This window comes from Oncorhynchus clarkii, chromosome 9 (assembly GCF_045791955.1).
Source record: "Oncorhynchus clarkii lewisi isolate Uvic-CL-2024 chromosome 9, UVic_Ocla_1.0, whole genome shotgun sequence".
In the NCBI taxonomy this organism is placed as follows: domain Eukaryota; kingdom Metazoa; phylum Chordata; class Actinopteri; order Salmoniformes; family Salmonidae; genus Oncorhynchus; species Oncorhynchus clarkii.
This window is the reverse complement of record NC_092155.1, coordinates 26,915,653-26,938,441: the sequence shown is the minus strand read 5'-3', so window position 1 is coordinate 26,938,441 and position 22,789 is coordinate 26,915,653. Positions and strand designations below refer to the sequence as shown.

General features: G+C 44.3%; 1 protein-coding gene across 1 annotated transcript in view; it reads left to right on the top strand.

The window, feature by feature from the left end:
• The window catches only part of LOC139416164 (neurexin-2-like), a 968,379-nt gene extending 958,596 nt beyond the window's left edge, over nt 1-9,783 (top strand). The window contains exon 23 of the mRNA XM_071164510.1: nt 6,406-9,783. Coding sequence (XP_071020611.1) covers nt 6,406-7,298 — 893 coding nt within the window. The 3' untranslated portion in view covers nt 7,299-9,783. The remainder of the gene's footprint in view (nt 1-6,405) is intronic.
• The last annotated feature ends 13,006 nt before the right edge of the window (nt 9,784-22,789 follow it).

Sequence of the window (22,789 nt, the reverse complement as noted above, 5' to 3'; positions counted from 1 at the left end):
TGACAGTAAATATGTTAGAGAGAGATGAGAGAACACTGACAGTAAATATGTTAGAAAGAGATGAGAAAACACTGACAGTATATATGTTAGAGAGAGATGAGAAAACACTGACAGTAAATATGTTAGAGAGAGGAGAAAACACTGACAGTACATTTGTTAGAGAGAGATGAGAAAAAACTGAGAGTAAATATGTTAGAGATGAGAACACTGACAGTAAATATGTTAGAGAGAAATGATAAAACACTGACAGTAAATATGTTAGAGAGACAGATGATAAAACACTGACAGTAAATATGTTAGAGAGAGGAGAAAAAACGGACAGTAAATATGTTAGAGAGAGATGAGAAAAAACTGACAGTAAATATGTTAGAGAGAAATGAGAAAACTCTGACAGTAAATATGTTAGAGAGACAGATGATAAAACACTGACAGTAAATATGTTAGAGAAAGATGAGAAAACACTGACAGTAAATATGTTAGAAATGAGAAAACACTGACAGTAAATATGTTAGAGAGATGAGAACACTGACAGTAAATATGTTAGAGAGAGATGAGAAAACACTGACAGTTAATTTGTCAGAGAGAGATGAGAAAACACTGACAGTTAATTTGTCAGAGAGAGATGAGAAAACACTGACAGTATATTGTAGGGAGAGATGAGAAAACACTGACAGTCAATATGTTAGAGAGTGATGATAAAACACTGACAGTAAATATGTTAGAGAGTGATGATAAAACACTGACAGTAAATATGTTAGAGATGAGAAAACACTGACAGTAAATATGTTAGAGAGATGAGAAAACACTGACAGTAAATATGTTAGAGAGAGATGAGAAAACACTGACAGTAAATATGTTAGAGAGATGAGAACACTGACAGTAAATATGTTAGAGAGAGATGAGAAAACACTGACAGTTAATTTGTCAGAGAGAGATGAGAAAACACTGACAGTTAATTTGTCAGAGAGAGATGAGAAAACACTGACAGTATATTGTAGGGAGAGATGAGAAAACACTGACAGTCAATATGTTAGAGAGTGATGATAAAACACTGACAGTAAATATGTTAGAGAGTGATGATAAAACACTGACAGTAAATATGTTAGAGATGAGAAAACACTGACAGTAAATATGTTAGAGAGATGAGAAAACACTGACAGTAAATATGTTAGAGAGAGATGAGAAAACACTGACAGTAAATATGTTAGAGATGAGAAAACACTGACAGTAAATATGTTAGAGAGATGAGAACACTGACAGTAAATATGTTAGAGAGAGATGAGAAAACACTGACAGTTAATTTGTCAGAGAGAGATGAGAAAACACTGACAGTTAATTTGTCAGAGAGAGATGAGAAAACACTGACAGTATATTGTAGGGAGAGATGAGAAAACACTGACAGTCAATATGTTAGAGAGTGATGATAAAACACTGACAGTAAATATGTTAGAGAGTGATGATAAAACACTGACAGTAAATATGTTAGAGATGAGAAAACACTGACAGTAAATATGTTAGAGAGATGAGAAAACACTGACAGTAAATATGTTAGAGAGAGATGAGAAAACACTGACAGTAAATATGTTAGAGATGAGAAAACACTGACAGTTAATTTGTCAGAGAGAGATGAGAAGACACTGACAGTATATTGTAGGGAGAGATGAGAAAACACTGACAGTAAATATGTTACAGAGAGATGAGAAAACACTGACAGTAAATATGTTAGAGAGAGATGAGAAAACACTGACAGTAAATATGTTAGAGAGATGAGAACACTGACAGTAAATATGTTAGAGAGAGATGAGAAAACACTGACAGTTAATTTGTCAGAGAGAGATGAGAAAACACTGACAGTTAATTTGTCAGAGAGAGATGAGAAAACACTGACAGTAAATATGTTAGAGAGGGATGAGAACACTGACAGTATATATGTTAGAGAGAAATGAGAACACTGACAGTGATTGAGAGGGAATAGAATAGAGTGAGAGAATAGAATGAGAGAAAAATGAAGGCAAAGATGAGAAAAAATAATGAGAGGAAAAGAGGATAGGTTGATATTTCATGCGTTGACTCAGCCCGTGATCAAACAGCGCTCTTGTGAGGTAGAAACAGTAGGCTGCCGAACTAGCCAACACGAGTGAGAGTTCATGCAACCCATCTCAAAGTGTTGTGTAGAAAAGCACTCTGGAAAGCAATCCGTTATAATCAACCATACGTGTTGAACGTACCTTCGTCAATCAACGTCGGAATAAATTGCCCACCCTCATCATAGGACGGCACGCGTAGACTGTATATTCAATGATGAACTGTGGAATGCTTTTCACTGTTGAACGCACACTACATTAGGTTTTCAATATATGCAACTTTCAAAATGCCGAAATTTGGCCCATATGATGCATTTTGAAAGTTACATATCTTGAAAACTTGATTCCTGACATTCAAAACATTTTGGGACTATGTCAACAATGGGCTAATTCAACAAATACCCAAATATAGTTTTTGGGTGGAGTTTTCCTTGGACTAAATCAAGACTGTAGTCTTTGTTAAGTGGATTATTATCCTGTATAGTTGACCGTTGTGGAGATGGAGAATGATTTAGGCTAGAACATCCGTGTCCATTGTGAGCTCTAGTCTCTTCACAGCGTAATCAAAGCTCATTCTTCATGCAGCATATCAACTCTGAACAGTCGTTCGACCATGAATATTTCACGTGGCTCAGGACGAGCCAACGTGATCGGCAGAACAACTTAGTCCCAGTGTTTGTTTGGCATCCATCGTTGATGCGTCGGTATCCGTCTTTAGCGCTGAGGGGAAAAAACACACCCACTTTGAGTTTTGGTTTGAACAAGGTGAGTCCTCCTCTAGCGCTATGGAGACGGTGAGCTGTAAAGACGAGTGACGCCACGGCGGGCTAACCTAACTATGGGAAAAGCTCATTCCCTCGACAGGTCAAATCATTTTACAATGTAGCGAGTCAAGTGGATTTTCAGTCTTCCAAACGAAGGGCACCTCAATGGGTTCTCTATGGGTTCTTGGCAGTTCTCAGTGTGATGATGACCGGAGCGTTTGAAACCTGTTTGAACATGTCCGTTCACACCAGCTGATTCATCATACAGCCAATGGTGTGGCTATGGTGGCCAACCTGTGGGTGCCATCTGACCAATCAGAAGCTGCATATGCAGTTTACGGGCACAGTCATGGGAAGGGGAGGTATACCAGTGGTGTTGATAGGACTGTGCCGAGACAAAGACACACTCAGTGAAGAGACGAGCGAGACGAGTGTAGCCATGCATGTAGATGCCTGTGTGGGTCTGTGTTTGAGGGTTGACAAACCGTCAGCTACTCCAACCTTGGCCTTGTGGTCAGCAGTAACTTTTCCTATCCAAGTACGGCACCAAGGACAAAGCTTAATTACGTGGCCAGAAGAGAGTGTTGTTATGGTTTGCACTTTCACCTTCTAATTCATGATGATTAGAACCAAAGGAATGCAACACATTTGAGAACAATGCAAACGGTAATAAACAAATCCACTTTTTTAACAAAGTCTTGGATTCACCTAATGATCATGACTACTTAGAAGCAGGTTCACACAGAGTCTTCAGCAATTACTCAGACAGAGTGGCATTTTTTTCCCCAGCGATGTAACCACATTGTGGAGAGAACACCAAACATTCACCTCAGCTCACCCTCGTATCACCCTCGTGTCATCCTGTCGACAGGGCACACATTGAGCCCTGGCCACCAGATACTGGACGGCTTCATAACGGCTCTTGGTTTTCTTACAACACTCCCTCAGTGTCAGACACCTGTGACTGAGCCACGCAGTAGCGGAGCACAGCGAGGGCAGACTGCATACATAGAGGCAGGAGGACAGCGAGGGGCAGAATGCATACAGAGAGGCAGGAGGACAGCGAGGGGCAGACTGCATACAGAGAGGCAGGAGGACAGCGAGGGGCAGAATGCATACAGAGAGGCAGGAGGACAGCGAGGGACAGACTGCATACAGAGAGGCAGGAGGACAGCGAGGGGCAGACTGCATACAGAGAGGCAGGAGGACAGCGAGGGGCAGACTGCATACAGAGAGGCAGGTGGACAGCGAGGGGCAGACTGCATACAGAGAGGCAGGAGGACAGCGAGGGGCAGACTGCATACAGAGAGGCAGGTGGACAGCGAGGGGCAGACTGCATACAGAGAGGCAGGTGGACAGCGGGGGGCAGACTGCATACAGAGAGGCAGGAGGACAGCGAGGTATTCCACTGGCACCATTTCAGTCGTACAGACAGGTGGCGAGGTAAAGATAGATGCAAGTCTATCTTATCCAGCAAGTCAGAATAGAAGCTAAATATGTCTAGAGTACAGGAAGACGGGAAAGTAGAAAACAATGCTCAGAATCGTACGAATTTACAGAATATGTATGACAAGTCATCTAATATTCTGTAGTTCTATCTTATTTTGGGCTAGCGGTTTATTCATTTTCTCTGTTTACCTTTCTTTGTTCCTCAAGTGTGCCAACACTCTTCAAGGTGAATCTCAACCCTCAGACACAGAGATCCTCACATAAGTAGGCACCCTAATGTTGCCACGGTAACATGGCCATTTTGACTGTGCAGTAGGAGTTGTATGAGTTGGGAATGGGCTTGATCCTATGAGGTTCTATTAAGGTTGAATACTGACTAACTTTCTCTTTCTCAGCATTCATGTTTTTACTCCCTCTAAAGACCTTGTTGTTGCTCTGTGTATTATTGTTGATGATCTTTTGAAAGGTTTTTGTGTAAAAGTTGCATTATAACCCTTATGAAAGTCCCTTGCACCTACTTATTGTGGGGTTGTCAGGAAAAATGGGTCTTGAGGGCTTGGAGGGGGCTTGAGCACTTGTGGGATATGTTGGCCTAGGAATGACAAATACAACCCCAAAATACCCTCAATACACATTTCTAGATTCTCCACTCCACACTCACTCGCTTTATCCGACCCCTATTCCGTTTAGATACACAAATTTACCTCATCAACTCAAGAAAAGGGCCAGGGTTAAGAATATGTATGATTCATGTTATGGACATTTCTGTGACTAACCTTATCATTGTCCATAAAGAGAAATGTCATAATCTTTCAAACTGCCCCTAACATTTTTGCAAATTGTTTCTGTGATTGTGACCTTAACAAGATTATGGGATGCGGCAGAGGGTAGCAAATTGTTTTTTGAAGAGGGAATGTAAACTTGCCATTGATATTGTGCTATGTACTGCTAACATTTTCCCATTATGTTTAACGTCTCCAATTGGTACTCCTATGTTTGTCTGAATGATTTTGTCCTATCTTTAAAGCAATGTACTGACTTGTAAACACCCCAAATGTTTTATTAACTGTGGGTGTGATTATATTACAAAGGACAAAAAAAAAGTAATTCACAAAATGATCCAATTCCCTCCAACACTGAATTTAAAGGCATAGACAAATGGGGCTAAGGCATAAAGATCTAAGAAATTGTTAACTGTGTCGGGTGATAATTGGTAGAAGGGAATAGGAATTTTAATGTTCCTTGTTTTAGCATATCTACTGGGAGGGAGGTGGGTGTTAGAACCACATCTGTAGACTGTGTTTCGGGGGAAAACTAGGGGCATCAGTTTCCCCCAGCTGGTCTTCGGGGTTTGAATACAGATTACAGCTAATTAGAACTGAGCCATGGAACCCACCATGCCCCAAGGCGGAATAGGATTTGAGCCATTCTTTATGAAAACTGAAAAACACAATGAATTATTTAGAGAATTATTAGATTTTTCACACACACACAACAAGAAAAATAAATGGGGGGGGGGGGGGGGGGGAGTGTCGGGGGGGAGTGGGGGGGGAGTTGTTTATCACTATCCAAGAACAATCTTACACAGCTTTCTTTTTGTAATTTTTTTTTTCATGCAAAAATCATGCGGCCAATTTGTTGATGTAAGTGACCTGAACTCCGTGGTTTGCTATCTTATTTAACCCAAAGAAAACTGAGAGTTAGCGTAGAAATAGAACAGCATAGACAGGCAGACAGCAAAGGATAGCTTGTATCTAGTAGATGTTGATCTGTTGTTTAGTCTTTTGAACATGTTGTCCATGGACAACAGTAACATACATGTATAGTCATGTTCAGTCTAGAGCAAGGGAGATGTAAGGAGAGTCAGAAAATGTATTGTTATCTTTATACTATGTATTGTACATCTGTTTAGTCAGCTTAACTCTTTAAATAGAAGACTAGAGACTAACTCAACTTTAGAACTGACCTCATGTCAGGTTTTAGTGCTGTTCTAATAATGGTGTTGCTGTTTTCATTTGAACTTTTGTTTTTTTTCTTTTTTGGTCTGGAGAGGGCGCTCTGTTTTTCACTAACACTCTTTTCCCTCCGTTGTCTCTTTCTTGTCCTAGGAGGTGAATTAGTGTTGCCCATAATAACGGTGGACTCCCTAGACCCCCCATCCATCGTCACCCGCTACCCTGTAATCCCCCCGCCCCCCACCTACCGGCCCCTCCTACCCTTCCTCGAAACGACCAAAGAGTCCCTCCCCCTGCCCAACGGTCGCCCCCCCTGCCCACTGGACCAGGAGGACTGCGAAGAGGCGGGACCCATCGAGGTGTCCGCCTACGGCTCGGGTGAGATGACCGAGTCGGACGACGAGGACTATTACAAAAACTCCCCCCTCGTCACCGACAGGACGGTCCTCCCCCCTCCCCCCAACGAGAGTGGCATCCATAACCCCCACGACCGTCACTTCTCCCACCGGCCCCCCAACTCCCACCGCCCCCCTCTGTCCTCCACCCCCACAGCCAACCCCAACCAGCTAGGCCCCAGGCTCAACAAGCCCGGCGGCAGCAGCAGCAAAAACCCCGCTGGCAAGATGAACACCCGGGACCAGGTGCTGCTGCCGCCCTCCAACCCCTCCTCAGACCCTGACCGCCACCGCCACGTCCCAGGTGTAACCTACCCTCCCAATTTCCCCCATGTGCCCACCCCAGACCCCACCTCCCCAGAGAGAGGAGGGCCTCCCGGCGCAGTTGAGGTAATCAGGGAGTCCAGCAGCACCACAGGCATGGTGGTAGGCATCGTGGCGGCCGCTGCCCTCTGCATCCTCATCCTGCTCTACGCCATGTATAAGTACCGTAACCGGGACGAGGGCTCCTACCAGGTAGACCAGAGCCGAAACTACATCAGTAACTCGGCCACGCAGAGCAACGGCACCCTGGTGAAGGAGAAACAGCCGGGCACAGCCAAGACAACCACCAAGAACAAGAAGAACAAAGACAAGGAGTACTACGTCTGAGACCGGCCTAGCCAGAGACAGAGGACGAAAGGAGATGCACAGAGAGAGAGGAAGGGAGGGGGAGAGAGGAGAGGGGAGATATGGAGGTAGAGGAAGGAGAAAGGTAAGGCAGTATATGAAGTGACAACTGTAAAGTAATTAGCAAAATCTTTGTGGGCAGAGTTTCAATTCTTTTAGTATATAGCTTACATTGCCGCCAAAATGACCTCCTCGCTTTCCTCCTCAACCCATTTAGAGCCTAAAGCAAAGGGAGAAAGGATTGGATTGGCACAGAAACGTTTTAAACGTCTTAATCAGATCGACACATAGTCCTATTTTTTACACAACTATTCAAAATATTCTTGGTATTTTTCTTCAATACAGTAATATTCTTTCTCACTTAGCCTCATAACATTTTCTTTGAGAACACAAACAGACAAAGTCTTGACTACAATGGCCGCCAAACCTCGCTCAATACAATATAATTTTGTGCCAACAGCCATACCCAGAGCTCATGCTACAACGAAGCTAGGTAATCCTGCACCATTTAAAGGGTATTGTATTGTATATAGCCTACAATCAGAGTTAAGCATGGTGATTGACTATAGAGAGACACAGGGAAGGAAGAACCACCATCAGTGTTTGAGGTTAAGTGTCTGGTTTAATTAGCTAAAAAGCTAACATATTAAATCATAAATGTATTGATTCTATCTACTAGATGGGTTTGTATTGGAAGTTCAAACCCCACTGCTAGCCAAGTACAGTAATACCAAAATACTGCCAAACATACAGAAACTAGGTGTCAAATCTGCCTCCTTCCCTCATCTAAGTATTCAAACATCACCTCACTTGTCTCTCGTGAAGTCTCTCCCTCTTTCTCTCCCTCCTTCTCTCACTCGTGAGCATCTTTTTCTGTCCCTGTCTATGGTCCTGAGGAGCTGATGCAACATTATTCTGCTATGTTTCAAGCATGTAGTAGTCATTTCCGAAGAAACTTTCTGTGGAGAAAACACAAAAAAAATGACGATGATAACTAGCAGACCCCGTGTGAGGACAACACCTTGAAGCAACCAGCGGATGCTACGTATTACGTTTTAGCCGCCAAAACAACTACTGAGGCCAAAACCCTGGGTCGTCTTTCAGTTCTCCAGCAGATATCCGTAATGTGTTTTTCTTGGGGGCTCCACACAGCATTTCCCCCTACTGAGCCCACTACCGCAGAGGATGTGGCTCACGTCGTTACAGTCCTATCACACACAAACCAGAAACCAACCTCCAGCAGACAACCTGACTTTGTTCTATATAAATATATATATGTATAGACGTTCAGAGAAAAAAAACCCGCTATGGACCTAACTGAGAGTGTGTCATAAGAGGAGAAATGCACCCTAATGCGCGTGCATCAGTGGACTCGGTGATAGATAACGAAGATGATGGACAATTGATACTTGACGTGAGACCGATATCCCCCACCAATCCCCTTAATCATGCACACTATGACCAACATTCAACGACAGTGGGAAACGCAGTCCCACTAAGGTGGAGATTAAAAGGAAGAGTGGGACGGTGTTTTTTTGTTTGCTGTTTTTGTTTTTTAGTTTCTTTCCCTGAAAAATGAGAGACATTTGATGGAAATTGTGAATTCATTTGCTGGAGTCCCACTGTCGCCCCTTAGTGTTGGGGGGAAAGCGTACGCTACCTTGGATCTGCGTTCTTGCCTCTCATTGGTCAAGACTGATGACAGCCAATGAGGGCAAGCCCAGTGAAAAACGTTAAATGGAAAAAAACACAGAACAAGGCGAACAGCAAGTTCACTTGCTGATGTACAACAAGAACTCTAGTATTCCAATTTTCTCAACTCTATTAAAAAAGAAAACTGTACCATGAAAAGAAAAGAAAAACCTTTAAAAAAAGTTTGTGAAATGTCTAAATATTTGAATCTCTCATCCCATTACTAAGAAAATGTGTTTTCCCTATTACCATTCCTGTTCGGAGAAAAAAATACGACAAAGATAATCAATTCTGGGAAATTTAAAATGTATATGTTATTTTTTGGTAATTAAGCAAATGTGATTTGGGTTACAAACATTAAACCTCTCCTCCATCCCTCCTACTGCCATCTCAATCCATTCTTGTCCCACGTTCATCCCTTCATCTCTCCATACCTCATCCCCTTTTCTCACAATGGCAGATTGTAGGTAACCATTTAACTGAAGACCGCACATGGTCTCATCCATCCTCTCTTTTCTATTTTCTATTGTTTTATATCTCTCTGTAACTGCTAGAGTCAAAATGGCCGCCATGTCTGGAGAATGGCTCCATCCCACCCATCCTTTTTCCTCATTCTGTTTGTCCGGTTTCTCTTTCAATCCATTGCAAAAAGAACCATCCTCCTCCCAGTATCTTCCTGTTCTTTCTAAATGTTATTGTAAAGTGTTCCAGTGAGATTACTCTAAATATGTGTACATTAACAGAGGGGAATACACTTGGTTATATACTTCTTCTACCTCTTGTTGCGTGGTCTGTTGGTCTCAATCAGTTAAATATATTGCAGGTGTTGTTGTTTTTCAGACTGGAAAGTGTTAATACTTTAACCTCGACATAACACTTAACAAAGTGTCTCTTAGTTCATCTTGCATAAGTATTCTAGCTGCGGCATTACAGATAATAGTGAGGCCAGATATGAATGGTGTTATTCCAGCATTTGCTCATCACACTTTTTAAAAGTGAGTTTGTGTGTGACACACACAGGTATCCATTTATACACATACACCAATATCATCACAACATAACAAGGAGCCTTCCTGCCTTCCAAGATACGTGGACGAGTGGAAGAGGCCATAAAGGTGCCGCATTGCTTCCTAACCTACACACAGACTGTAAACCGGCTGAAATCCCATATTCCCTTATAATGAGCACACACACTATGAAGAACATCTGGCTCCCAACCCCAAAGTGGTGAATGTTCCGCTGGTAGTGATGATAATCATCTACATCCCCTTGGCTCTCACAATCCTGGAGTTGCAGTATTCCATCTGACCAAGACCTGCGCAAGGAACACAAGGACACAGGTAAGAGTTACTTGACTTAGAGGTAGATGAAGTGTCTCGTCTTACAGTGGCCTCCGACGGCGAACTCTTCCATAGACGATGTACATCTGGAGTAAGGTCATCTGCAGCAGGGTAGGTCAGAGTTTCCCAAACTTGGTCCTGGGCCCCCTGCCTGGGTACACATTTTCCCTCCAATTCTTGTCGGTGTTTCCTCTCCATTTCATCATCCGTTCTTTCCCTCGCTGTGGCCGCTTGCTCCCGCCTTCCCCAACATGACAGGTCACCTCAAACACCGCTCCTCTTAACTCGTCTGGAGAAGTGAGAGAGCTTTGCACCGACGCTAACCCCCTTCTTTTTCTTCTCTGAAAATACCCACGTTTGTTCCTCTCGAGCTTGCTTCGCTCTGCATTCATCAAAACGTCTATGGCGTCTTTATTTCCCCCATGGCTACGCATTGTTGAGAAAAGCGCTGTGGTAAACAAGCCTCAAACACAGCCGTCACAAGGAATACAGTTATCGCTTCCCTCAACGAGCCATCAGCTCTGACATCATCTGAAGCAGCCGCCGTGGCATGCAAAATTAGTGTGTGCTGCTGTGTGCGTGTTTGTGTGTGTTCCCGCTCGCGAAGGGACTTCAGTCCCACTTTCTTGTTTATTCACTTCATTCTGTCAGACGCTCAAATGGCTTGTGTGATGTACAGTGTGTGGGTGTTCCCCCAGGCACAGCGTTTTAAATGACAGAGGAGCATCCCTCAGGGTTAGGAGTTGTAACGTTGAAGACAACAGGGCAGGTAATCCTTCTAGTCTATCACCTGTAAAGGGATTTTGGGGCAGGGACTCATCAGTGCTATTAGACTGGCAGGCCATGATAGAACTCTGGGTATTGTTTTTGCTAACATGGCATCAAAGATGCAGTGACATCGTGTCCCATATTGCTTCGTGAAAGAATTAGAGAAACGGCAAAAAGGAATATAAATATGTATTATTGTGCGTGTGTGAACACGTGGTTGTATGTGTGTCTCAGTTCCCAGTGCCACGAACAGCCACGAATATGCTATGTTAAAGCGTATCTACACCCTAAAAAAATCGATTATAATAACAAATACATTTAAAAAACGGCTTCAGTGTGCTGAACAGCTGCTGCTGTGTTAACACCATCCCAATCTGTGTCATACGCCTCTCTCTCCACTACTGTGGGCTTTCTCTCCTAACCCTCCCCAACACTCAAGTCTCCTCCACCGAGTGCATCATGTGTTACTGATCTAGAAATCTCTGAACCGCCAGGGGCGGGTCTGATGACACACCAACTGATCTAGGGCCTGTTGAAACCACAGGAGTCTTTCTCTGATGCCATACTAGTTGCAGAAGCCCATCGCCATCGCCATCTCTCTCTCTCTCTCTCTCTCTCTCTCTCTCTCTCGCTTCCACACATCTCAGTGTGTAGAAATTCACAAGATGGGTTGCGGCAGAGGGACATATTGACAGCCCCTGATGGGCTTGACACAAATAGATGCCCAATTTACAAGTCAAATATGTAGCGGGAGCTATCTGTGTGGAAGGGAGAGAGAATGAAGGAGAGAAAGAGATAGTACGAGAGGGAAAGAAGAAAAGAAAGAGAATGAGAGAGAGAGAGTAAGATAAAGGGAGAGTGAGAGAAAGTAAAGAGAGCGGGAAGGAGAAAGAGTAAGAGAAAGGGAGAGTGAGAGAAAGTAAAAAAAGAGTGTGAGAGTGCAGTGCGGAACTCAGCAGCCCTGTAGGCATACTGAAGCACAGGGACGTGGAATGACGAATGAACATATGCTGTAGGGACCTGCCACAAAGCACTAGTCACTGGAATAGAGCCATTCTCACTGCACTGATCAATCAATCGACTGTCAGAGGATAAGAGCAGCTCACAGGGAGACGGAAAGATGGAGGGAGAGAGAGACGGCGATGGGATGGAGTGATCTGTATTGCAAAGGGGAGATGGGTAGCTGATATTGCCGGAGCGCTACAGAGGAGTGAGCCTAGAACTGTGTGTGTGTCTGCCTTTTTTTCGAGCTGCGCCATTCTTCCCCTAGTATTTCTGCCAGTGGTTGCCATGGTAACCTGGTACCGTCATTGTCAAATCAAATCAAACGTTATTGGTCACATACACATATTTAGCAGATGTTATTACAGATGTAGCGAAATGCTTGTGTTCCTAGCTCCAGCAGTGCAGTAGTATCTAACAATTCACAACAATACACACAAATCTAAAAGTGAAAGAATGGAATTAAGAAATGTATAAATATTAGATTGAAAACACAGTAGAATAGAATGCAGTATATACATATGAGATGAGTAAAGCAGTATGTAAACATTATTAAAGTGACTAGTGTCCATTATTAAAGTGGCCAGTGATTCCAAGTCAATATATATAGGGCAGCAGCCTCTAAGGTGCAGGGTTGCGTAACCAGGTGGAAGCTGGCTAGTGAGGGCTATTTAACAGTCTGATGGCCTTGAGATAGAAGCTGTTTTTCAGTCTATCGGCCCCAGCTTTGAAGCAGCTGTACTGACCTCGCCTTGTGGATGATAACGGGGTGAACAGGCTCAGGTGGTTCAGGTGGCTGATGTCCTTGATGATCTTTTTGGCCTTCCTGTGACATTGGGTGCTGTAGGTATCCTGGAGGGCAGGTATTTTGCCAACGGTGATGCATTAGGCAGACCGAACAACCCTCTGGAGAGCCCTGCGGTTGCGGGCGCTGCAGTTGCCATACCAGGCGGTGATACAGCCCAACAGCATGCTATCAATTGTGCATCTGTAAAAGTTTGTGACGGGTCCAAGCTAAATTTCTTCAGCCTCCTGCGGTTGAAGAGGCGTCGTTGTGCCTCCTTCACCACACTGTCTGTGTGGGTGGACCATTTCAGATGGTCGGGGGATGTGTATGCCGAGGAACTTGAAGCTTTCCACATTCACAACTGCGGTCCCGTCAATGTGGATAGGGGCGTGCTCGCTCTGCTGTTTCCTGAAGTCCACGATCAGCTTCTTTGTTTTGTTGACGTTGAGTGAGAGGTTATTTTCCTGGCACCACACTCCCAGGGCCCTCACCTCCTCCTTGTAGGCTGTCTCATCATTGTTGGTAATCAGACCTACTACTGTTGTGCCATCTGCAAACTTGATGATTGAGTTGGAGACTTGCGTGGTCACGCAGTCATGGGTGAACAGGGAATACAGGAGGGAGCTGAGCACGCACCCTTGTGGGGCACCTGTATTGAGGATCAGCGAAGTTGAGGTGTTGTTTCCTACCTTCGCCACCTGGGGGCGGCCCGTCAGAAAGTACAGGACCCAGGGCCCTGAGCTTAATGATGAGCTTGGAGGATACTGTGGTGTTGAATGCTTAACTATAGTCAATGAACAGCGTTCAATGAACAGCGTTCTGGTATTCCGCTTGTCCAGATGGGATAGGGCAGTGTGCAGTGCAATGGCGATTGCATCGTCTGAGGATCTATTGGTGTCGGTAAGCAAATTGAAGGGTGTCAGGTAAGGTAGAGGTGATATGATCGTTAGCTAGCCAACAAAGCACTTAATGATGACAGAAGTTATAGTAATGTAGTTCAGTTACCTTTGCTTTCTTGGGTACAGGAACAATGGTGGACATCTTGAAGCAAGTGGGGACAGCAAACTGGGATAGGGAGAGATTGAATATGTCCGTAAACACTCCAGCCAGCTGGAGTGAGGATGCTCTGAGGCTCTGAGGACATGGCTAAGGATGCCGTCTGGGCCGGCAGCCTTGCGAGGCTTAACACTCACTCTTAACATGTCTTACTCACGTCGGCCACGGAGAAGTAGAGCCCACAGTCCTTGGTAGCGGCCGCGTCGGTGGCCCTGTGTTATCCTCAAAGTGGGCAAAGAAGGTGTTTAGCTTGTCCGGAAGCAAGACATCGGTGTCCGCGACGTGGCTGGTTTTCCCTTTGTAGTCTGTGATTGTCTTGTGTCTGTGCCGTTGAATTGTGACTCCACTTTGTCTCTGTACTGACATTTTGCCTGTTTGGAATAACTACACTGTATTCGGCCATATTATCAGTCACCTTGCCATGGTTAAATGTGGTGGTTTGTGCTTTCAGTTTTGCGCAAATACCTGCCATCTATCCACGTTTTCTGGTTTGTGTAGGTTTTAACAGTTACAGTGAGTACAACATCTCCTACACACTTCCTAATGAACTCAGTTACAGTATCCGTGTATTCATCGATGTTATTCTCAGAGGCTACCCGGAACACATCCCAGTCCGCATGATGAAAACAATCTTGAAGCATGGATTCCGATTGGTCAAACCGGCATTGAATAGACCTTAGCACGGGTACTTCCTGTTTAAGTTTGCTTTGTTAAAATCCCCAGCTAAAATAAATGTGGCCCCAGGATATGTGTTTTCCAGTTTGTATAAAGTCCAGTGTAGATCTTTGAGGGCCGTCGTGGTGTCAGCTTGAGGGAGAATATACTTGGTTGTGACTTTAACCGAAGATAGTTGTCTTGGGAGGTAATACGGTTGGCATTTAATTGTGCGGTATTCTAGGTCGGGTGAACAAAAAGACTTGAGTTTCAGTATGTTATCACAATCACACCATGAGTAGTTAATCATGAAACATACACGGCCGCTTTTCTTCTTCCTGGAGAGTTCTTTATTCCTGTCTGCGCAATGTACTGAGAACCCAGCTGGCTGTATGGACGGGACAGTATATCCCGAGAGAGCCATGTTTCCATGAAACAAAGTATGTTAAATTCCCTGATGTCTCTCTGGAAGGAGATCCTCGCCCTGAGCTCATCTACTTTATTATCCAGAGACTGAACATTTGCGAGTAAGCAGAGCTGCCATATCTATCTCTGCCATCTTACCTGTGTGTTGTGTGTTTTGGATGTAACGACAATGTTGAGACCAGCAGCAGACATCACAGTGTGTCATCCATAGAGGCAGAGGCTTATTCACTCAGCCCATGCAACCACTCCCTGTGGAATTCTAATGACCACCTTACCAATAACAAGCTACATAATTGTAATTGATTAATTCATCATGTTTTAGATGAATCATACATTAATCATATGCTCATTCATGCGCAACAAATTAAGGACACAAAATAATGAATAGGTGCTCATTAAATAGGCCTATATGCCATTGTAATTAGGCCACTGTGGCATTGAAGCAAATATCCAGCTTACTGAGTTATATTCTCTGAATGTAGTTAGATTCTATTCTACTAAGATCTACTTATTATTCCATTCAACTTAATGAAACTAATGAGGATATTGAAGCTGACCAGACAATTCACACACTTTCAGGTGAAAATAATACCAGAAGGCCAAGGGAGGAGGGGAAACCGCATTAGCAACAATCCCGATAGGAAGACATTGTGGTGACCGAGCACAATAGGATGGAATGGCCCACAAAAGGTAAAGTTGAATCACCATCTGTGGAACAGTGATGGGTTAGAGGAAAACAGAGGAGTTGAGAAGACAAGAAAGAAAGAAAGAAAGAAAGAAAGAAAGAAAGAAAGAAAGAAAGAAAGAAAGGAAAAGATATGAAGGAGAGAGGGGGTCAGGTAATAAAGTCCATGTAGCCAGCAACAGCTCCAATTCATTATATGCTTAAGGACTTTCTGAATTTAATTTGAATAATAGATCAGGCAGAGCACCTGAAACCAATCTTTCATCATTCTGCTGCACTGGAGTCACACAGCAGGGCTATGGAGGACTCTTAAGAACACAGCAGGGCTATGGAGGCCTCTTAAGAACACAGCAGGGCTATGGAGGACTCTTAAGAACACAGCAGGGCTATGGGGGCCTCTTAAGAACACAGCCCTGCTATGGATGGCTCTTAAGAACACAGCAGGGCTATGGAAGCCTCTTAAGAACACAGCAGGGCTATGGATGGCTCTTAAGAACACAGCAGGGCTATGGAAGCCTCTTAAGAACACGGCAGGGCTATGGAGGCCTCTTAAGAACACAGCAGGGCTATGGAGGCCTCTTAAGAACACAGCCCTGCTACAGATGGCTCTTAAGAACACAGCCCTACTATGAATGGCTCTTAAGAACACAGCCCTGCTATGGATGGCTCTTAAGAACACAGCAGGGCTATGGAGGCCTCTTAAGAACACAGCCCTGCTATGGAAGCCTCTTAAGAACACAGCAGGGCTATGGAGGCCTCTTAAGAACACAGCCCTGCTACAGATGGCTCTTAAGAACACAGCCCTACTATGGATGGCTCTTAAGAACACAGCCCTGCTATGGATGGCTCTTAAGAACACAGCAGGGCTATGGAGGCCTCTTAAGAACACAGCCCTGCTATGGATGGCTCTTAAGAACACAGCCCTACTATGGATGGCTCTTAAGAACACAGCCCTGCTATGGATGGCTCTTAAGAACACAGCAGGGCTATGGAGGCCTCTTAAGAACACAGCCCTGCTATGGATGGCTCTTAAGAACACAGCCCTGCTATGGATGGCTCTTAAGAACACAGCCTTGCTATGGATGGCTCTTAAGAACACAGCAGGGCTATGGAGGCTTCTTAAGAACACAGCCCTGCTATGGATGGCTCTTAAGAACACAGCCCTACTATGGATGGCTCTTAAGAACACAGCCCTGCTATGGATGGCTCTTAAGAACACAGCAGGGCTATGGAGGCCTCTTAAGAACACAGCCCTGCTATGGATGGCTCTTAAGAACACAGCAGGGCTATGGAGGCTTCTTAAGAACACAGCCCTGCTATGGATGGCTCTTAAGAACACAGCCCTGCTATGGATGGCTCTTAAGAACACAGCCCTGCTATGGATGGCTCGTAAGAACACAGCCCTGCTATGGATGGCTCTTAAGAACACAGCCCTGCTATGGATGGCTCTTAAGAACACAGCCCTGCTATGGATGGCTCTTAAGAACACAGCCCTGCTATGGATGGCTCTTAAGAACACAGCCCTGCTATGGATGGCTCTTAAGAACACAGCAGGGCTATGGATGGCTCTTAAGAACACAGCAGGGTAATTGAGAACTTTTAAGAACACCATGTATTAAGCCTGTTGTGTAACAGCTAACACTGTATACCCTGCATACTCGTAATATGTTCAATTGCACCACAGGTGGCCTTGAATCAAAATGAAGCTTTAAAGGAAAACTCCACCCATTATTTGGTATTTGTTTCATTAGTCCATTCTGGATATAGTCCCATAATGTTTTGCATGTCAACAATCAACTTTTCAAGATATGTATCTTTCAAAACACTGAAATTTGGCGCATATGATGCAACATAAATCATACTGGCCAGATTTCTGTAATTTGAAACTTTTCCTTTAAGTCTTCAGAGGCAGGAGGAGCAAAAATGGAGTGGAATATCGTCCTCCGCACTAAGGCTACAGGAGATGATATCTATATATGCTGTCCCATCTTTGTTTATCCCTATTGTTTTATGGTGAATGTCTCCTGCAGAGCTTTTTCACGAGTCTGTGAGATTTGTTTCGTTCTGTGTCCTTTTCTCTTTTCTTTATCTCTCTCTTCCTCTTATCATTGCTTCACTTTTGGGATCAACGTTTTATACTGAACTCAAATATAAACGCAACATGTAAAGTGTTGGTCCCATGTTTCACGAGCTGAAATAAAAAGATCCCTGAAATGTTCCATAAGCACAAAAAGCGTATTCTTTTTTTCTCTCTCAAATGTTGTGCACATGTTATTTTACATCCCTGTTAGTGAGCATTTCTCCCTTGCCAAGATAATCCGTCCACCTGACAGGTGTTGCACTCTTTAAGAAGGTAAGTGCCCTCTACCACAGGTTTGCCAGAGCAGGTAGAGACAAAGAGGAGAGGTGCTGCAATCCAGCAATGGACCTCGCCATGACACCTCCAATTCTATCCAGCTTCTTAACTTTGTATTGAAGTGAAAGCTGTTTTATGAAGTTAAATCTAATCTGTAGTCCAGTCTCAGTGCTTTTTTTTCCCTTGGGTTATCTGTGTGGACGGTGTGTTTAGAGTCCAGAGGTAATCTGTTTTCATTGTATTTTCTGGGAGATGTCTATTTCTGCTTTGAAATAATTGACTACATTGTGTAGTTGCTTAAGGGGGTAGGTAGTCACTTAAAAGCCTCTACAGGTCGTAGTCCTCTTGTTTGCTGTGAACAGCCTAAATGTTCCTATTTGTATCATGTTTGGAGTGAAACTACATCTATTGGAGTAAACTTACAGCATGAATTGAGATACTTCGTATGTACAAGTATTTGTTCCCCTAGGTTAAGTCCAATACCTAATATCAAATTGTATTTGTCACTTGCGCCGAGTAACAACAGGTGTAGCGTGTTACCGTGAAATGCTTACTTACAAGCCCTTAACCAACAATGCAGTTCAAGAAATAGAGTTAAGAATATATTTACTAAATAAACGAAAGTGCAAAAATGAAATAATAATAACGAGGCTATATACAGGGTGTACCGGTACAGGGTCAATGTGCCGGTGTACAGGTTAGTCGAGGTAATTTGAACATGTAGGTAGGGGTAAAGTGACTATGCATAGATAATAAACAGCGAGTAGCAGCGGTGTAATAACAAATGGAGTGGGGGGGGGGGGGGGATGTAAAAAATGTAAAAAAAGAAAAAGTCTTATGGCTTGGGGGTAGAAGGGGTAGGAGCCATTTGGACCTAGACCTGGCAGCAATCAAATTTGCCGTGCAGTAGCAGAGAGAACAGTCTATGACTTGAGTGACTGGAGTCTTTGACAATTTTTTGGGCCTTCCTCTGACACCGTCTAGTATGTAGGTCCTGGATGTCAGGAAGCTTGGCCCCAGTGATGTACTGGGCCGTACGCACTACCACCTGTAGAGCCTTACAGTCGGATGCCGAACAGTTGCCATACCAGGCGGTGATGCAACCGGTCAGGATGTTCTCGATGGTGCAGCAGTATGTTTCGTATTGCGTCAGACAACAACATTGACGAATACGCTGATTCGGTGAGCGAGTTCATTAGAACGTGCGTTGAAGATGTTGTTCCCATAGCAACGATTAAAACATTCCCAAACCAGAAACCGTGGATTGATGGCAGCATTCGCGTGAAACTGAAAGCCCGAACCACTACTTTTAATCAGGGCAAGGTGACCGGAAACATGACCGAATACAAACAGTGTAACTATTCCCTCCGCAAGGCAATCAAACAAGCTAAGCGTCAGTATAGAGACAAAGTAGAATCTCAATTCAACGGCTCAGACACAAGAGGTATGTGGCAGGGTCTACAGTCAATCACGGATTACAAAAAGAAAACCAGCCCGTCACGGACCAGGATGTCTTGCTCCCAGGCAGACTAAATAACTTTTTTGCCCGCTTTGAGGACAATACAGTGCCACTGACACGGCCCGCAACTAAAACATGCGGACTCTCCTTCACTGCAGCCGACATGAGGAAAACATTTAAACGTGTCAACCCTCGCAAGGCTGCAGGCCCAGACGGCATCCCCAGCCGCGCCCTCAGTGTATGCGCAGACCAGCTGGCTGGTGTGTTTACGGACATATTCAATCAATCCCTATCCCAGTCTGTTGTTCCCACATGCTTCAAGAGGGCCACCATTGTTCCTGTTCCCAAGAAAGCTAAGGTAACTGAGCACTCACTTCCGTCATCATGAAGTGCTTTGAGAGACTAGTCAAGGACCATATCACCTCCACCCTACCTGACACCCTAGACGCACTCCAATTTGCTTACCGTCCAAATAGGTCCACAGACGATGCAATCTCAACCACACTGCACACTGCCCTAACCCATCTGGACAAGAGGAATACCTATGTGAGAATGCTGTTCATCGACTACAGCTCGGCATTTAACACCATAGTGCCCTCCAAGCTCGTCATCAAGCTCGAGACCCTGGGTCTCGACCCCGCCCTGTCAACTTGATACTGGACTTCCTGACGGGCCGCCCCCAGGTGGTGAGGGTAGGCAACAACATTTCCACCCCGCTGATCCTCAACACTGGGGCCCCACAAGGGTGCGTTCTGAGCCCTCTCCTGTACTCCCTGTTCACCCACGACTGCGTGGCCACGCACGCCTCCAACTCAATCATCAAATTTGCGGACGACACAACAGTGGTAGGCTTGATTACCAACAACGACGAGACGGCCTACAGGGAGGAGGTGAGGGCCCTCGGAGTGTGGTGTCAGGAAAATAACCTCACACTCAACGTCAACAAAACTAAGGAGATGATTGTGGACTTCAGGAAACAGCAGAGGGAACACCCCCCTATCCACATCGATGGAACAGTAGTGGAGAGGATAGTAAGTTTTAAGTTCCTCGGCGTACACATCACAGACAAACTGAATTGGTCCACCCACACAGACAGCATCGTGAAGAAGGCGCAGCAGCGCCTCTTCAACCTCAGGAGGCTGAAGAAATTTGGCTTGTCACCAAAAGCACTCACAAACTTCTACAGATGCACAATCGAGAGCATCCTGTCGGGCTGTATCACCGCCTGGTACGGCAACTGCTCCGCCCACAACCGTAAGGCTCTCCAGAGGGTAGTGAGGTCTGCACAACGCATCACCGGTGGGCAAACTACCTGCCCTCCAGGACACCTACACCACCCGATGTCACAGGAAGGCCATAAAGATCATCAAGGACAACAACCACCCGAGCCACTGCCTGTTCACCCCGCTATCATCCAGAAGGCGAGGTCAGTACAGGTGCATCAAAGCTGGGACCGAGAGACTGAAAAACAGCTTCTATCTCAAGGCCATCAGACTGTTACACATCCACCACTAACATTGAGTGGCTGCTGCCAACACACTGACTCAACTCCAGCCATTTTAATAATGGGAATTGATAGGAAATGATGTAAAATATATCACTAGCCACTTTAACAATGCTACCTAATATAATGTTTACATACCCTACATTATTCATCTCATATGCATACGTATATACTGTACTCTATATCATCGACTGTATCCTTATGTAATACATGTATCACTAGCCACTTTAACTATGCCACTTTGTTTACATACTCATCTCATATGTATATACTGGACTCAATACCATCTACTGTATCTTGCCTATGCCGCTCTGTACCATCACTCATTCATATATCTTTATGTACATATTATTTTTCCCCTTACACTTGTGTCTATAAGGTAGTAGTTTTGGAATTGTTAGCTAGATTACTTGTTGGTTATTACTGCATTGTCGGAACTAGAAGCACAAGCATTTCGCTACACTCGCATTAACATCTGCTAACCATGTGTATGTGACAAATAAAATTTGATTTGATTTGATATCTTTTTGAGGATCTGGGGACTCATGCCACATTTTTTCAGTCTCCTGAGGGGGAAATGTGTTGTCGTGCCCTCTTCACGACTGTCTTGGTGTGTTTGAACCATGATCGTTTTTTGATGATGTGGACACCAAGGAATTTGAAACTCTCGACCCGCTCCTCTACAGCCCCATCAATGTGAATGGGGGTGTGTTTGGCCCTCCTTTTCCTGTAGTCCACGATCAGCTCCTTTGTCTTGCTCGTGTTGAGGGAGAGGTTGTTGTCCTGGCACCACACTGCCAGATCTCTGACCTCCTCCCTATAGGCGGTCTTATCGTTGTCGGTGATCAGGCCTACCACTGTTGTGTCGTCAGCCTGTTTTGCAACCTTTTCCCCACGTTGGAGAGTATATCCGTGGACAGTTAATGGTAATTGGTGTTTTGCATCGCAAAGCAGTACACAGGTAATAATCAAATCCAAATGTTAGCTGCTACCACCCCGTCCAAATCAAAACCAAACATGGATGTCAATGTTTACGCACAATAATAATACTCTTTTATTGGGGTGCATCCCAATAGTCTTTGGATGGGGTGCATCTCAATACTCAATTGTTGCGTTGGTACACTAACCATCTCAATACTCTATTTTGGGGGTGCATCTCAATGAGTGATCATCAGGGTGCATCTCAATCCCCTTTAAATTGAATACACTGACACTACTAAAAATCAAGACCATAGGCTGATAAATTAAATCGATTTTGCACCTTTATTCAGGTCAGAGGGCGTGCAGTACGAGATTGTTCAAACATTTGCCATTTAGGACATTGTTACAAAAGATCTGCTTCCAAGAGAATTTTGTATTTGCATGATGTGCAGAACCATAGCAAAGCTAATTAGGACAAACGTCCCACTCCTTAATATGCACATATTACAGTGTAGCTTTAAAACGAGCAGCATGTATTATTTTGTGCTCTGTGACACGTATCCAAAGAAAATGATTCCCAAGTGCCTGACACTTCTCAAAGCAAAATGAAGGAGAACAAATAACTGTCGCGGCTACCATTTTGTCACAACAATGCATGTAATTGCTCTGTACACATTCTGCCAAGGCCAACTAAAATATTTACCCTCAAACACTCCTTTAAAGTTGTTCATGCTCGCGCAACCATGCATTCAACTTCTCTTATCAGCCATGTATTCAGCTTCTCTTATCAACCATGTATTCAACTTCTCTTATCAGTCATGTA